This window comes from Panthera uncia, chromosome X, assembly GCF_023721935.1.
Source record: "Panthera uncia isolate 11264 chromosome X, Puncia_PCG_1.0, whole genome shotgun sequence".
In the NCBI taxonomy this organism is placed as follows: domain Eukaryota; kingdom Metazoa; phylum Chordata; class Mammalia; order Carnivora; family Felidae; genus Panthera; species Panthera uncia.
This window is the reverse complement of record NC_064817.1, coordinates 18887165-18903327: the sequence shown is the minus strand read 5'-3', so window position 1 is coordinate 18903327 and position 16163 is coordinate 18887165. Positions and strand designations below refer to the sequence as shown.

Sequence of the window (16163 nt, the reverse complement as noted above, 5' to 3'; positions counted from 1 at the left end):
AATCACTTCAATGTGTAGAAGTCTTTGGACCTAGGATAAAGCTGCTAGTGGGATATGGGGGGATTGGGTCTTCAAAACGAGATAAGACTTTTTATGGATTCAGGGATTCAGTTGTAAATGTTGAGCAATAATCTTGCGTTTCCTTTCTTTGGTTCTCTTCTTTTTTCTTACAGTTCTCATTTGCTACATGCACACCAAGATTCATTCAGCTAAGGCGTCTCCTCTGTCTATAGTTACAGCCCTGGTGGACAAGATTGGTAAGCAATATTATTTTCTATGGATACTTAGAATTCTTAGTAATCACAAGAGATTATTGAAATTAGAGGAAATATTTTTGTTTTATGGAAAAATTTTTATGTATATATGTGTTTGAAAATGTCTCATGGTATATACTAAAATACATATTTATTAAAATGATCTTTGAGTGGAAGGGTTTTGCATAATTGCAGTTTTTTTTTTAGTTTTAAAAATGTTTGTTTACTTATTTATTTTCATGATGTTTATTTATTTTTGAGAGGGAGAGTGCAAGTGGGAAAAGGGCAGAGAGAGGGGGAGACAGAGGCTCCAAAGCAGAGTCTGTGCCATCAGTAGAGAGCCCAGTGTGGGGCCTGAGCCCACCAACTGCAAGACCATGAACTGAGCTGAAGTCCGATGCTTAACCGAGTGAGCTACTCAGGCGCCCCTCCAGTTTTAGTTTTTATATTCTTTGCATTGTCTACATTTTTCAAAAAGGTATACAGTTCTCTTTTGTATGTCAAAAACGTTGTTTTTAGTTTTGAAGACTAAAAAAAAAGAAAAAAGGAAAAGTGGTGGAATTTGCCAGAATATAAAATGAAATTTTCCTTTTGTAATACGGAAAATTTGGGGTGTGGTTTGAACTCAGATTGACTTTCTGTTTCGCAGATATGTGTAAGACGAGCTTAAGTCCAGAACAGGACATCAAGTTCAGTGGCCATGTCAGCTGGGTTGGGAAGACATCCATGGAAGTGAAGATGCAAATGTTTCAGGTATGTGTTCGTCTAAAGGTTGCTGGCTTGTTCCAATACAACCAGCTAGTCCCAGCGAAAGAAAAGCATATTTACCTATGCTTTTTACCTATGCTATACCTATGACAGGTATATAGCTCACCAGTTCTAGAAAAAGAATTGAAAATTCGTGTCATGCAGATGGTGGGTTATTAACGTGTTCTTCTTGGACAAAGACTGACACTTTGTTTGGTGTCTCGGTTCATTGTTTATTACTTTCAAAACATGTCAAGGTGCTTATTTCTGGTTTTGCCCCAGAGAATTTCACAAAAGTCTGAGTTACATCAGGCACGAATGGTACTTACTGGTCACTGTGTTAGTTTCCTCGGGCTGCTGGAACAAAGTACCAAAAACTGGGTGGCTAAAAATAACAAATTAATTATCTCACAGTTTGGCAGCCAGAAGTCCAGAATCAAGGCTTCAGCATGACCATGCTCCCTCTACAATTTGTAGGGGGAGAATCCTTCTTTGCTTCTTCCTATCTTCTCATGGTTTGGTGGCAGTCCTTGGTATTCCTTGGCTTGCAGCTTGAACCCTTTGATCTCGGCTTCTTTCGCCCTTGGGTGTCTGTGTCTTTGCGTCTCTTCTCTTCTTCTTCTTTTTTATTAAATAATCTCTGTGCCCAGCGTGGGGCTGACACTCATGACCCCAAGATCGAGAGTTGCATGCCCTACCGACTGAGCCAGCCAGGTGCCCCTCTTCTCTTCTTATAAGGACATCAGTAATATGGGATTAAGGGCCCACCCTACTGCAGTATGACCTCATCTTAACTGATTATATCTGAAACGGCCCTATTTCTAAGTAAAGGTATGTTCGGAGGTACCAAGGGGTAGGACTTCATATATTTTTGGAGGACACAAGTCAACCCATAACAGTCACTTAGACTAAATGTAGCAGTTAGGAACAGCCCGGCTAAGGAGCAGAACTTTGAGTAGCTGTTACAAAGAAATGAAGAAATTTGACAAGAAACATGTACCTCAAAGAGGATAATAGCACAGAAATCAGATAATTCAGAGTATGTCCCACGTTTCATTGTGAAAATTTATTTAAGAATGACTCATTCTGGGGGCACCTGGGTGGCTCAGGTAAGCTGCCAGCTTTGGTTCAGATCATGATCTTGCGGTTGAGTTTGAGCTCTGCCTTGGGCTCCGTGCTGACAGTGCAGAGCCTGTGTGGAATATTCTCTCTCTCTCTCTCTCTCTCTCTGTCTCTCTCTCTCTCTCTCAAAAAAAAAAAAAAGAATGACTCATTCTGGTGAGCACAGCATAACATATAAACTTGTTGAATCACTGTGTTGTACACCTGAAACTAATGTGACATTGTCAACCATGCTCAAATAAAAAAAATAAGGAAAAAAAAGAATGACTTCTTCAGTTACGCCAGAGTATTTAGTAGGCTCATTATTCAGATAGACTTTTTCTCTTCTGGAATTATGAAGTACTTCACCTTTTGGAAAAAGTCTAAAGCTTGTTCTGCAGTAACTAAAGTTTTTGTCAAAATAGTTAAGTAGTTTTTTATTTGGGGCTCTCTGTAAGCAGTTGGATTCTTTAAGTTCCATGTTGTCATAGCTGACAGTAATACTGTTGTTAGAACAAAACACAGTAAGCATGATGGGGATGCTGCTATGATTAGTCCATACTGTTTTTTTTTTTAAGTTTATTTGTTTTGAGGGGCGGAGAGGGGCAGAGAGGAGGAAGAGGAAGAGGAGGAGGAAGAAGAGGAGGGAGAGGAGGCGGAGGGAGATGGAGGGAGGGAGAGAGAGAATGAGAATGAATATCTCAAGAAGGCTCCATGCCCAGTAAGGAGCACAACTCAGGGCTTGATGCAACCACCCTGGGATCATGACCTGAGCCGAAGTCAAGAGTCGGACATTTAACCGACTGGGTTGTCCAGGCGGCCCCTGTCTGCATTTTTTAATCTTCATGGTTGATTCCTAGACTGCTCAGATTCCTGCCATAGGAATCAAGGTAATTTGAATCTGGGCCAAATAGGTTGAAAAGAGTTACAGGAGTTATTGTGAGGAGAGGGCCAATGAAAATCACTGTCAGACAAGTACAAACTTCTGTTTTAAGTTTGTATTTCTCATTGACCATTTTGACTAGTAACTCAAGACTTGAGTGATCCTTTCTTTTTTTTTTTTTTTTTAAATTTTTTTTTTCAACGTTTTTTATTTATTTTTGGGACAGAGAGAGACAGAGCATGAACGGGGGAGGGGCAGACAGAGAGGGAGACACAGAATCGGAAACAGGCTCCAGGCTCCGAGCCATCAGCCCAGAGCCTGACGCGGGGCTCGAACTCACGGACCGCGAGATCGTGACCTGGCTGAAGTCGGACGCTTAACCGACTGCGCCACCCAGGCGCCCCGAGTGATCCTTTCTATTCCAGATAGGAAGCTTGGCGGTAGGTGCTTTGCCTCTGGTTTAGGTACATGTAGGTTTAAATCCCAACTCTGCTGCTTATTAGCCATGTGAATGTGGGTAAATTACTTACCTTCTCTGAGTTTGCATTTTCTCAAGTGTAATGTGGAAACAGTAATAGTACCATGTTTTATTGTGTGGTAAGCATGAAATGACAAAACAACCTAACCATAGGAATTAGTTGGTACATTGCCTGTCACACAGTAACCACTAATCAAATGTTGACAATAATGTTCATTTATTATCATTACTATGGAGGTGGTCCCAAATATTTTCTGGGCTTGACCTTCAGACTCATCTTTCTACACACCTGTTTTATCTCTCCTCCTACACGTGCTCTTGCTACCTTAAATCAGGTGTGTGACAAACTGAGTACCTCAGCTTCCTTCCCAATCCTGATCCTCCTCCATTTCCCCCTTTGCTGCCCTGGGTCCAAACCTTTGTCATATCTTTAATTTCGTCCTTTCCTATACAGCCTTTTGCCAAGTCTTGCAAATTCATCACCCATAGCAACCCACCAGAGAGTTCTTTCTTCTCTTTCCTCTCGGCCTCTGTGTTTCATTCAAGGCCTCACTGCCTCCTTTGTGAGTACCTTAACTGTCTTTTAATGGTCTACCTGCCTCTAGTCTTTGCTCTCTCTGTTAATTGTACAGATTTTTATGAGTTAGATCTTATAAAGGCAATCTTAAATCACATTGCTTTCCTTCTCCAAACCCTTCAGTGACCATTATCTGTGGATTAAAGTCTGAACTCTTTTGACTAGTTAGGATCTAAGGTGCTCCACAAACTAGCTCCCACCTGCCTTTACAACTGTATTCCCTCTGACTTATCATTCCTATACCTTCTTAGAGCTTGCTGCTGGACATTTTGAGCATTCAAAGAATAGGGAGTTACTCATTTTTGCATTCTTTTTTTAATGTTTGTTTATTTTTGAGAGACAGAGAGAGACAGAGAGAGAGAGAGAGAGAGTGTGAGCGAGGGGAGGGACAGAAAGAGAGGGAGGCCAGAATCTGAAGCAGGCTCCAGGCTCTGAGCTGTCAGCACAGAGCCCGATGTGGGGCTCAAATGCACAAACTGAGAGATCATGACCTGCCCTGAAGTTGGACGCTTAACCGACTGAACCACCCAGGGGCCCCTCAATTTTGCATTCTTGATGCTTGGCACTAGTAGGTGTTCATTATAATAAACCATAATGTAAACAGTGAGTGAGTAGGATGAGTATCATTGCTTATTCTTTTTTCTTGCCTGAAATCCTCATGTTCTGGCTCCACACATTCGTATTCTACCTCTGCTTCCAGGCCACCTTATGCTCAATCCTTCCCTGATCCTTCCAGCTCATAGTGCCTGTTCCTTCCCCATGACTTCTGATTCTTCCTCCTGGTACCTGCTCTTCTCCTCCGCAGAGCTGCATATGAACACATCTTTTCTCTTCGACTACACTGTAGGCTCCTTGACATAAGCAGCATCTGGGTGTGAGTCACCTAGCCCACTTCCTCGTGTCCATTCATTTAACATTCACTTAGCAGTTTATCGAATGCGTGTTCTGTGCTCAGTGTATAGCAGTGAGCTAAGCAACATTTCGTTCTCTTACAGTTTACATTCTAGTAGTGCTTGATAATTTTCTGCCTCAACTCATATACATCATCAATCATTGATTATCTTCTATCTGCCAGTCTTTGTGCTAAGTGCTAGGCATACAAATGTGAGTAAAAATGGTCTTTGTCCTCAAGAAAAGCGTGCTGCAGTCGGTGATTATGATATACAGATGGTCCCTGACTTAGGGTGGTTTGACTTCCTATTTTTTGGCTTTATGATGGTGTGAAAGAGTGTTCAGTAGAAAGTGTACTTTAAAGTTTGAATTTTGATCTTTTTCTGGGCTGGTGATATGTGGTGCTGGGCAGTGGCAGTGAGTTGTAGTTCCTGGTCAGCCACGCCATCAGGAGGGTAGAGGACTGACGCACTTGCAACCCGCCTGTCCCCATATGGCTTTTCTGTTTTATACTCTCTGAACAGTATTAAATAAGTTCCCTGACATATTCAACACATTGTTATTAACGAGGCTTTATGTTAGATGCTTTTGCCCAATTGCAGGCTAATATAAGTGTTCTGAGCATGTTTAAGGTAGGCTAGGTAAGCTGTGATGTTCTGTAGTTTATGTGTATTAAATGCATTCTTGACTTAAGATATTTTCAATTTATGATGGATTTGTGGGGATGTGACCTCGCTGTAAGTCGAGGAGGATCTGTAATATATTAAGTATCATGCAGCTTTTCTCAACAGAGGCACTACTGGCATTGGATGTAGGAAAAATTCTTAGTTATGCAGGACAGTCCCCCGCACTGTGAGGTGTTTAGCTCCTTGGTTACCCCTGCCCGGCTAGTGATGTCCCTCAAGCCGTGTGACAACCAAAACCAGTTCTGCACATTTCCAAGTGTTCCCCGTGGGAATAGTATCCATCTCTGTTACATTGAGTACCACTTTCAGGGAGGACTTTATTTCCACTCTGGTGGCAAACCAAGGAAGGGATGATGAACTCTGCCTGGGGAGGGGGCAGGGGTGGGGAAAAGTGTCTTGAGGAAGGTGGCTGTGAGGAAGGCCCAGGCTCAGGCATGGATGGGAGGTGTTCAACAGCACGGTACATTCCAGACCTCCAAGTTGTCAGGTGTGCTTAGGGAAAGGTTGCAGGTGTGAGGGGCGTGTTTGGTGAGCAGAGAGGAATCTGGACTCTGTCGTGGAGAGCTTTATATATATTGCCAGCAAGCTTAGAGCAGATGTGGGAAGAAGGTTGAGGGGGAAGGCGATGGGGGCCTGAACAGACAGCAGCGAGGAGGACTAGTGAGGAGGTTTGTTGAAGAGTGAGCCTAGTATGCCCTCAGCTTATGATAGGACTTTATGATATAACTTCCCTGGAAGTACAGATTCCTAGAGAATGAAGAAATACCTCAAAGCCTCAAAGGCTTGTACATTGTAACTATTTCACTCATTACATGGAATGACCAGTGATCCTTACCCCTTCTTGGGAGCCCCCTACGCTCAGCTAAGGGGGCACAAACGTGTGCTGGTAGCTGGCATACTGAAGTTACCTGAATATTCTAATGTCCATGAGAGCGGTGGGCACTTCACCTGGCTTTGTGTGCCATTGTGAGGACAGGTAGGCCTCAAGAAAGCCAGAACTTTGCATAATGCAGGACAGTTAAGTGACATTGATGCAGAGGGTCCCTCTGTGACCCTTGCCCTTGAGTCTCAGTCACGCACACTTCCAAAGCCCGTAGGTCATGTCCATCCCGGCCCTTCTCGCATGGTGTACTGTTTGACTTTTGGGGTGTCTTTCTCCTTTTCCAAGACCACAGCCTTCTTGGTCTTGCTCCATTCCCACCCAGAGCTTAGTTCTGTGTCTGGCAACTCAGCAGATGGTGGTTAATGATGCACTTTTCTTTTTTTTTTTTTTTTAATTTTTTAATGTTTATTTATTTTTGAGACAGAGGGAGACAGAACATGAGTTGGGGAGGGGCATAGAGAGAGGGAGACACAGAATCTGAAACAGGCTCCGGGCTCTGAGCTGTCAGCACAGAGCCCGATGCGGGGCTCGAACTCATGAACTGTGAGATCATGACCCGAGCCGAAGTCGGACGCTTAACCTGCTGAGCCACCCAGGTGCCCCAGCACTTTTCTTTTTCTAATTGCAGCCCTTTCCAAAGCATGCATGACATCTGTTAGAATTGTCATAGGTCTTCTTGTTAAATGTATTTCTTATGTCTGTATTTTCTTTCCACTGTTCTTTAGTTACACGGCAATGAATTTTGTCCTGTTTTGGATGCAACCTTTGTAATGGTGGCTCGTGATTCTGAAAATCAAGGGTAATTGCTGTTTTTTCCTAATTCTTTATTTTGGAAAACTTCAAAGATACACAAAACTGGAGAGAAGACTATAATGAAATTTCCATATACTCATCACCTAGACTTAGAAGTTTTAACACTTTTGCCGTATTTGCTTCATCTCTTTATTAAAAATGTATTATTTTCTTTATTATATTTTATTTTTTTAAATGTTTATTTTTTTGAGAGAGAGAGAGCGAGAGACAGAGTGAGCAGGGGAGGGGCAGAGAGAGAGGGAGACACAGAATGTGAAGCAGGCTCCAGGCTCCGAACTGTCAGCACAGAGCCCGATGCAGGGCTTAAACTCACAGACCGTGAGATCATGACCTGAGCCAAAGTTGGACGCTTAACTGACTGAGCCCCCCCAGGCGCCCCAATGAATTCATGGATTTTAATAGTAAATGTATTTCAGTAAGTTGCAGCCATTGTTCTTGATGCTCAGAGCATACTGTGTTTGGGCAGTGGGAGCTCCTTTAAGCCGGCTCCTGGAGTAAACTTGTTTCACATTTCCCCGCCAGTCTTCCTGTTCTCTGGTACGGTGGGATATCTTGGGCTCACTTAACACATTTTCTTCCTCAGGCCCAGAATCAGCCATTTCTCTGAGGAGTCTTGGGGTTCCTCTTAGTGAGTACTGGTATTTAGAGACCAGAATCTGGGCACTAGAACTATATTTTCTACTCATTTGTCATTATTTCTAAGCCTTTTCAGTGGACAGAGTTAGGATGTATATTAAAAAGCAACAAATATCGGACCTCGTGAGTTAATGTACCATCAATTCCAAGTCAGATTGAACTTTACAGATTTTAACTTATTTGGCTTCATACTTTTTTCCCCTTAAGTTGAATTCTTGGTTCCTAACAGCAGTCACCTGGAAGGCATTCGAACGGGGGGGGGAAAAAACTGTTGAACTGTGGGGGGTGGGTTCTGGGCTGGGAGGAAATAGTACAGGATTGCTATTGGTATAGGACAGGGTCTGGGGGCCTGTGGGAATCTAATTTGTATTAGAAACTTGAGGTAGGGGTCCTCATTGAGAAATCTTTGCTGCCTCATGAAAAACTGCCTTGGAAGAGTGAGTTAAGGTCAAACAGATGTGAGTGTAGAATGCTACTCTTCACTTTCCCACTGGGCTGGGCAGACCTGCGGGTCCTAGGGGCTGGCCCTGGGTGGGGGACTCCTTTCCGGCCCTGTGGCATTATTTAAAATTTCTCTCCCATTGTTTCCATTGTTGTTTCATCAAATCTTTGGATTCTACCACAGTGAAAGCACCCCCCCCTTTATCTGTTTTCTCTTTTGAGAAATTTGCCACCTTCAAAAAGTAGAATGATGCAGTGAGCACCCAGAGAGCCCTCACCTTCAATTCACCAATTGATATTTTGTCTTACCCTCTCTATATAAATACACACATGTACACACTCTTTCCCTGAATCATTTGAAAGTAAGTTTGAGACTACTTCACCCCTGGATAGTCCATCATCTGTCTCCTAATAATAAGGTTATTCTGTTACAAAGCCTCGATGCCTTTATTATATCCAAGAAATTTAAGTGAGATAGTTATGTTATCTAATATACAATCCATATTCAAACTTTGCCATTTGTCCCTAAAATATCTTTTATAGCTCTTTCCCCTGGGTCAGTATCTGATTGAAGATCATGTATGGCATGTAGTTATTATGTTGTTTTTTTTTTTAAAGCATCCCCCTGCCATTTTCTATCTCTGAAGACGTTGACATTTTTGGAAGGGTCCAGGCCAGTTGTCCTGTAGAATGTTCTACAGTGTATTTTTGACTGTTTCCTCGTTATGACAATCAGGGGAAACTTTTTGGTGAGAGGCAGTGTTCTTTTTATAATGGGAACTTTCTAGTGTACAGCTTACTCTGTAACTAGAGGGCTCCTTACTTGTTCCTGGGTTATTATATGAAACAGTGAGTAAGCATTACCTAAAACAAACAGCAGAGACTTGGAAACCAGTGGGTAAATTGTTCACCTTCCACCTTTCCTGGGGAAAACTGTATTTATAAGCCTCTTAAACTGTATTCTTTTCTTTTCTTCTCTTTAGGCCGGCATTTGTAAATCCACTCATCCTTGAAAGCCCAGAGGAAGAAGAACTCTTTAGACAAGGAGAATGTATATTAATTTGTTTATAATAAGATACGGTTCTGCAAAGCACACTAGCTGTACTGCAGAAGAGGTTATTTAAGAGCATGTATGGACTGTTCATACCAGTCAAGTAGTCTTATTCATGCTGAGAATTTATTGAAATTAAAAATACCTTATTTTTGGTTCCAGAATCCATAGTTTAACAGTTTTCCTGATTAGACAATATTTGTTAAGTGCAAAAATTTGTTTTCTCATTTTTAGTAAAATGGGAAATGTATCTTAGTGAAATAACTGCTGGTCAGGGCTCTGGTTCAGGATGGTCTTTTTAAAAACTTTTTTAAATGTTTATTTTATTTTAGAGAGAGAGAGGCAGAGAGAGAGGGAGACGGAGGATCTGAAGTGGGCTCCACACTGACAGTGCAGAGCCCAATGGGGGACTCAAACTCACGGACCATGAGATCATGACCTGAGCTGAAGTTGGACGTTTAACCAGCCGAGCCACCCAGGCGCCCTGGATGGTCTAAGTGTGGTCTTTAAGTGGTCTCACACTGAGCCAGTGCAATTTCCGTGTGAAAGCAGGGAGTCGCTGGACACTTTATGTAGCCTCAGCAGCCTTCTTTGGGATATATGTACAATTTCCGGTGGGCTTTTTGAAGTCAGGAGATACTGCCTTTGTAGGGTCCGAGGCAGCCAAGGTCAGTAACCGCAGTACTGCAGTGGGACCCTCCTGATCGTAGCTCCTTGTCGTCCTGTGTTCCAGTGAACAAGGGGAGAAGGGTTGCCTTCAGCTCCACGTCATTACTGAAAATGGCTCCCAGTGCCGAGGAGAGGACAACCATACATGAGATGTTTCTTAGCACGCTCGATCCAAAGTAAGTTAGGGTGGTGAGATTCCAGGTTGGGAAAGCATTTAAACCTTGGCCTTCTCCAGAGCCACGTGGGCCTCAACATCTTGGGAGTTGTTTGCATATATTTTACCTTTCATCAGTAAAAGCATGGCATTAAGAGGGTTTCCTGAATCTCCTTTTGTACAGGACTATAAGTTTTCAAAGTCGAGTTTTACCCCCTCATGCGGTGTGGATGGAGGATTCAAAACTGAAGAGCTTGGAAATTTGCCATCCTCAGGTATTGTAAGCCAATGAAAAATCTTCTAAAGAGGATAACTTGCTTTGGTGATTCTCATCTAAAATTTGATCCGCCTTCAAACTGACCTCTGTTCTGTGGCATTGTTAATTCCTTTGTTCTGTATATGAGGGTGGTCGTGAGCTTGTATTTGTTAATAATTATTTTATGCCCTATAGGAGCGGAACATTTTCAATCGGATCTTTGGCGGTTTCCTTATGAGGAAAGCGTATGAACTTGGATGGGCTACTGCTTGTAACTTTGGGTGAGTTTGGCAGTGTGGCGCCAGTAAAAGTATTCAGCTTCTGAGAGACAGTTTGCAGTACCCCGTTGAAATGAACCATTTTAGGCCAGTCTGGATGTGTTGGGGTATGTGCTTTGTTTTTCAATCAATTTCACACTGATACCACCTCCACTTGGTCTTCATTTTCAAAGGCTGTTGCTCTGACTTTGTCAGTTAGTGCATTAAAGACCTACTGAGAAAAGGTGATGACAATGCAGAAAGGAAAAGATAGAGTGGTGATCTCGTCACATTGGCATCCCTTACCATTTCTCACTGGTATGATTATTTGCCCCTTCCCTAGGTTTATTCTCTTATCATTCACGTTTTGCTTCAGCTGATTGTTAGGGGAGAAATAGACATCTGAATTTTGTGTTTGACCCAAATTCTGCCTTTGTCTGTTAGTGGTTCCCGACCGTTTGTAGTAGCAGTGGATGATATCATGTTTCAGAAACCCGTTGAGGTTGGATCACTGCTGTTTCTTTCTTCGCAGGTAGGTGTGCGATGAGGGATGAAATAAATTTTTTATCACTCGGGCCCAGAAGAGAAGGTTTTTTTTTTTTTTTAATTCTAAAGCCACTGTTTCTCTTATGACTGGCTTTTCTCCCCTTCCTAATGGACTTGACTAACTATCAGGTCTAAATCTCTTAGGTTTGCTTTACTCGGGACAATTACATTCAAGTCAGAGTGCACAGTGAGGTGGCCTCTCTTGCGAATAAAGAGCATATGACCACCAATGTCTTCCATTTCACGTTCATGTCAGAAAAAGAAGTGCCCTTGGTTTTCCCCAGAACCTACGGAGGTAAGCAGCAATGTCTGTCCTTAGTGAATGGAAGAACGTATAAAGAAATTTTTCTTCTTTTAAATTGTTGTAGGAAGTATAGAGACGCCTCTTAGCTCCAAGAGCATATCTCTAGGAGATAGCGCTTTCGAGGGTCTGCAGCCTTGACGGCCAGGATGCCTAATGGCCTGCAGGCTGCCGTCGCTGCTCTGCCTGACCTGGCTACCGTCTGAAGGGTCGGTCCAGCTGTAAGCGGCCACTGGTGGTCAGAGACTGGTGCAGCCACAGGAAAGGGGCACGAGTCGAGGCTCACCCCTCAGGATCCTTGCACACCCCCAGCCCGACAGGGCCTGCCTAGAGCCATTTTTGCACACTCCTTGTTGCCCTCTTGTTCCCAAGTAGCCTAGCTGTCCGTACAATGATTTTGTAAGGTGCCATGGGCTTCTCCATGGTTCTCTCTTTTGTGTTTCAGAGTCCATGTTGTATTTAGATGGGCAGCGGCATTTCAACTCCATGAGTGTACCGGCGAACTTGAGAAAGGACTACCTTGTGGAGCCCTAGGAAAACCATGCTTGTTTAAGAGCAGCCCTCCACGGTGGCATAGTGCCTGTTGAAAGCCCGATCAAGTGTTTTGGTTTCAGTCTTTATTCTCATCCTCTTTTGAGAAGAAGAATGTATTCAACCTTTAGGATGATCAGCAAAGCAGAACAAGAGAGTGGCTGGGTGGGGCAGAGGAAGAGGGAGTTATTAAACAATAAACACTCTCAAGACAATTTAAATTAGAAACCTACCATGTCACCTCCTGTGTGGTAAAGAAATGAGGGCAGAATGCCTTTATATGCAGTTGGAAACGTTTCTTTTCTTAAGCTTATCACAAGCTATCCGTATGTGCAGTTTCCTGCCAAGGTATTTGGAGGGTATTCCTTAAGCCTGACGCTGCAGTTCCCCTGTATTGTCTAAATCCCATCAACCCTACATGAGTCCTCTGTGTTTTGCCTGCCTCTCCTTCCCAGCTTTGGTTGTTGGCAGGAGGCAGATGAAAAGTGGGGGTGAAGGGAGCGAACAAAAGGTAAGGCATTTGGAAGGATTTGTGGGAAGCTTTAAGCCTAAAGCCATACCAAGAGGAGGTGTTCAGAGATGATCTGTATGAGGACACACAGGACCATGTGTTCATTCTTTCGTTCACCAGATAGCTTTTCACACTCTACTCGGAGCTGGCCAGGATATATCTGATTCAAAAACAGGAACAGTGACAATAATGGCTGCTTATGCTTGCTGAACACTTGCCATGTGCTAAGGCACTGTCCTGAGCACTTGACGTGTATTAGCTCATGTATTTCTTCTACCACCACTAGAGGTAGGTTCTCTAACCCTCTCAGGTTAGGTCACTCAAGCACAGACAGGTTAAGTGACCTGCTCATGGTCTCACAGCTAGTAAGTGGTGGTGCTGGCATTCAGAGGCAGGCAGTGTGGCGCCAGGGCACGCTTGACCAGTACATGGGACTGCTTTCTGTGTCCAGGATCATAGTGTCACCTAGGAACCCAAAGGGAGGTATTCTCATGAGTCTAGCCAAGACAAAGTTTCTTTCTTGATGGGATGGGAGGTCGATTGAGTCCGGGAGAGACAAAAACCAGGCTTTTGGGAAGAAAAGAGTCCTCTCTGGCAAGGTGTTTCCCCACACTGTACTTGCACCATCCTGAGCTTCTCTGGGCCCTTCAGTACAGCATTTTGCAGATTTACCTGTGACTCGGTGGGGACTCTGGGAGTTGTGTGAATGTGTTAAGGGCAGTTCAATGAAGAGACCTACTGTCTGCTGTCTTACAGATTATATGTTATACATTTAAACATTTTTTGCTTATTCACTGAGATTCTTTCTAGAACTTTTCTTGCTATTCTAAGCATGGTTCCAGTAAATATCCTAAATAGCTAAAATATTTAACCTTTAAATGATTTCCTTAGGAAAATTGCAGAGAAGTGATACCTAGGTCAGAATAGTGTGCACACATTGAAGGCTTTGAATATGCATTTCACATAACCTTCTAGAACAGTTGGAGACCTTCATTCATTCATCGATTTCCCTGAAGTTTGCCAAGTTTTATTCTTTTTAAACATCTTTGCCCTTTTGATAGGTGAAAAAGGATATTTGTTAACGGGCTGTCTTTGAATTTTGCCGAGATTGAACTTTAAAAAATTGCTTATTGTGTTTTTAGTTAAATTACTAGTTCAGGTATGGATATCAGAATCTTAACTCAGAACATGTTCCCTCCCATTAAAGGTTTTCATATGATAAGAACAACAGGTTTTGATTTTTATTAAAACAATTTTTTTAGGTTTTCATTTTTAATACAGGACTTGGAGAAGATGAGATGAAGCGAAGTATGAAGGACATACAGTAGGCTCTAGGTATTTAGTGTTCTGTCCCTCTTTAAAGATAGTGAGTGTTTGGTCCTAGCACCATTACGTGTTGAGCATGGAATTTCCTAATGTGGGTTGGACATGGTTTTGTACTGAGTTGTCCATCCCGAGACATCCTAATTTTACTTCAGGCGTTTATTACCAAGTTCTTTGTTTTTTGCTTAGACATTTCTTCAGTTGGTCTTCGAGGATGGTGTCTTTAACACTGGTTTTTTAGAAGAATTGACACTGATATGCTGTGCACTATGTTGTGCGTGCCCTTGTGATGCCGTGGATCCATTTCTTGTGGAACCTGAATACTCTGCACATTCCCTTTGCTACCCGAGTTCTCTGTGACGATCTGCTTTCTCTCATCTCTTAGAACAGAGCCCAGAGCTTGATGGCTGAAGAATGGAAGTCTCCCCTCCCACCCCACACCCGTCACCCCAGGGAATTCAACATTTTAGTTTTCTTTTTGATAAGCTTGCGCAGAAAGAAAGACCCTTTATCTTCCTAAAGGCATATTTGAGTCTGTGGGATGGCCAGGCCCACCTGGGGAGTTCTTATCCCTGTGGCCTTGGCTGCAGTCACCTAGGCAGCTGTAGGCAGCTGTGTGCAGCCGGGGGCGTGTCTGGGGCCGGAACATCTGGCACCTCAGCTGGGGTGGCTGGAATCGGGTGGAGGTTGGCCAGACCTCTTAACAGGCTGGTTGGATTTTTTAAATGGTGTCTTGAGGGCTCCAAGAGCAGCCAGCCAGAGTTTTAGATCCTAACTACACCATCCTCCTGCCTCTCAAAGCCATTTTCATGCCGGGAACAATCAGTGATGTCCTGGAAGTTGACAAAGAAGATACCTTGGATACTAGTGCTAATGAAATAGTCTTGTATAAACATTTATTAACAAGTAACACTGGGAAACACTACATAGGATACCCCTCCTCTGGTAGTTTTTAAAGCATATTAGGTTACAAAAGACTCCGAAAAGTAGGTCCGTAAGAACACCTGTTTAACTTTGTTTAATCAGCTTTTGTGAAACTTACTTGGCCATGGTCTTTTTTTCTTATTAATACCTATTAATAAATTGCACACATGAGAAGAGGGAGGCAAAAGGAAGTGCGTTAGAGGATGGTGAAGGGTAGTTTATATTTGCTTCCATTTTGATACGGAGAAGACAAGTTTGTTAACAATTTCTGTTTCTCGCCAGACCCTCAAGCTCAAATTCAGTGTTTTATGCTTTACAACAAAAACATTTGAGAGGAGTTAGGGATTCTTTATTTGGTTCCAGAACCCCATGACAACTTGTATGTTGGTGAAGTGCTGCAATAATCAGTGAGAAGATGTAATCATCATAAAAAAGGAACTTTTATATATGACTAACGTATTGGAGTCTTAGTATGTGTCAGGCAATATGCTAATGACATTCAGATGTATTTGCTCATTTAATCCTTACAGCCACCTTTGGAGGTCAATAGCATTGTTACCCACATTTTGCAGAGAGAGGTGAGGCTGCAAAAGGGACAGGGGCTATATATGTAATCTCAGGATACAGTTAGGTCTCTAACCATGAGAGATGATGGTGAAATAGTTTTGGGATTTTAGTTCCCTTATAGAATAGATTTTCACTGCATTTGTGATTGACTCTCTGAATCGACTTGTGAATGGTCCCCCCCCCCTTTCCTGGGCTACAAATAATGCATTACTGTAAAATAGGTAACCAGAAAGAGGAATTAAAAAAGATTGAGCAAGTTCAAAAATGGATTTAACGGTCTTGACTCATCATGTTGCTTTTAGATGAGACTCTCGTGTCATAAAACTTTTAATCTAAGGGGATCAGTCTGAGGTGGATTTGGGGGTCCTTTCACCCAAAGGGCAGGTTTCTGGAAGGCAGTGTGCAGTGATGTGAAGTAGTGTTGGCGTGAATGTCCATACCTGGGAGGTCTTGCCTAGGGCTCTCTGCCACTGGCTAGGTCTGGGAGTGGGCTAAGGGCTTCATCTCTTCAAGTTGTTTCCCATCCCATAAAAGGAGGGGCACCTTCTTCATTCCATAGTCCCTTGATTTAGGCCTATATTGTTTTGCTTGATTCGGCTGTTTGGTTAGTGAAATATTTTAATGAATATACTGCATATCATCTTAAAAATCAAGTCCTATTTAAGATATAAAAAAAGCCCTTC

General features: G+C 42.8%; 1 protein-coding gene across 7 annotated transcripts in view; it reads left to right on the top strand.

Moving 5' to 3' along the window:
* ACOT9 (acyl-CoA thioesterase 9) overlaps nucleotides 1-15664 on the top strand; it is a 57540-nt gene extending 41876 nt beyond the window's left edge. For all 7 annotated transcript variants that reach the window (XM_049643594.1, XM_049643595.1, XM_049643592.1 and 4 more), the window contains 10 exons: nucleotides 174-257; nucleotides 904-1007; nucleotides 7226-7299; nucleotides 9374-9441; nucleotides 10175-10286; nucleotides 10449-10539; nucleotides 10716-10801; nucleotides 11222-11309; nucleotides 11468-11618; nucleotides 12070-15664. In XM_049643594.1, coding sequence (XP_049499551.1) covers nucleotides 174-257; nucleotides 904-1007; nucleotides 7226-7299; nucleotides 9374-9441; nucleotides 10175-10286; nucleotides 10449-10539; nucleotides 10716-10801; nucleotides 11222-11309; nucleotides 11468-11618; nucleotides 12070-12158 — 947 coding nt within the window. In that variant the 3' untranslated portion in view covers nucleotides 12159-15664. The remainder of the gene's footprint in view (nucleotides 1-173; nucleotides 258-903; nucleotides 1008-7225; nucleotides 7300-9373; nucleotides 9442-10174; nucleotides 10287-10448; nucleotides 10540-10715; nucleotides 10802-11221; nucleotides 11310-11467; nucleotides 11619-12069) is intronic.
* Nucleotides 15665-16163: the final 499 nt, after the last annotated feature.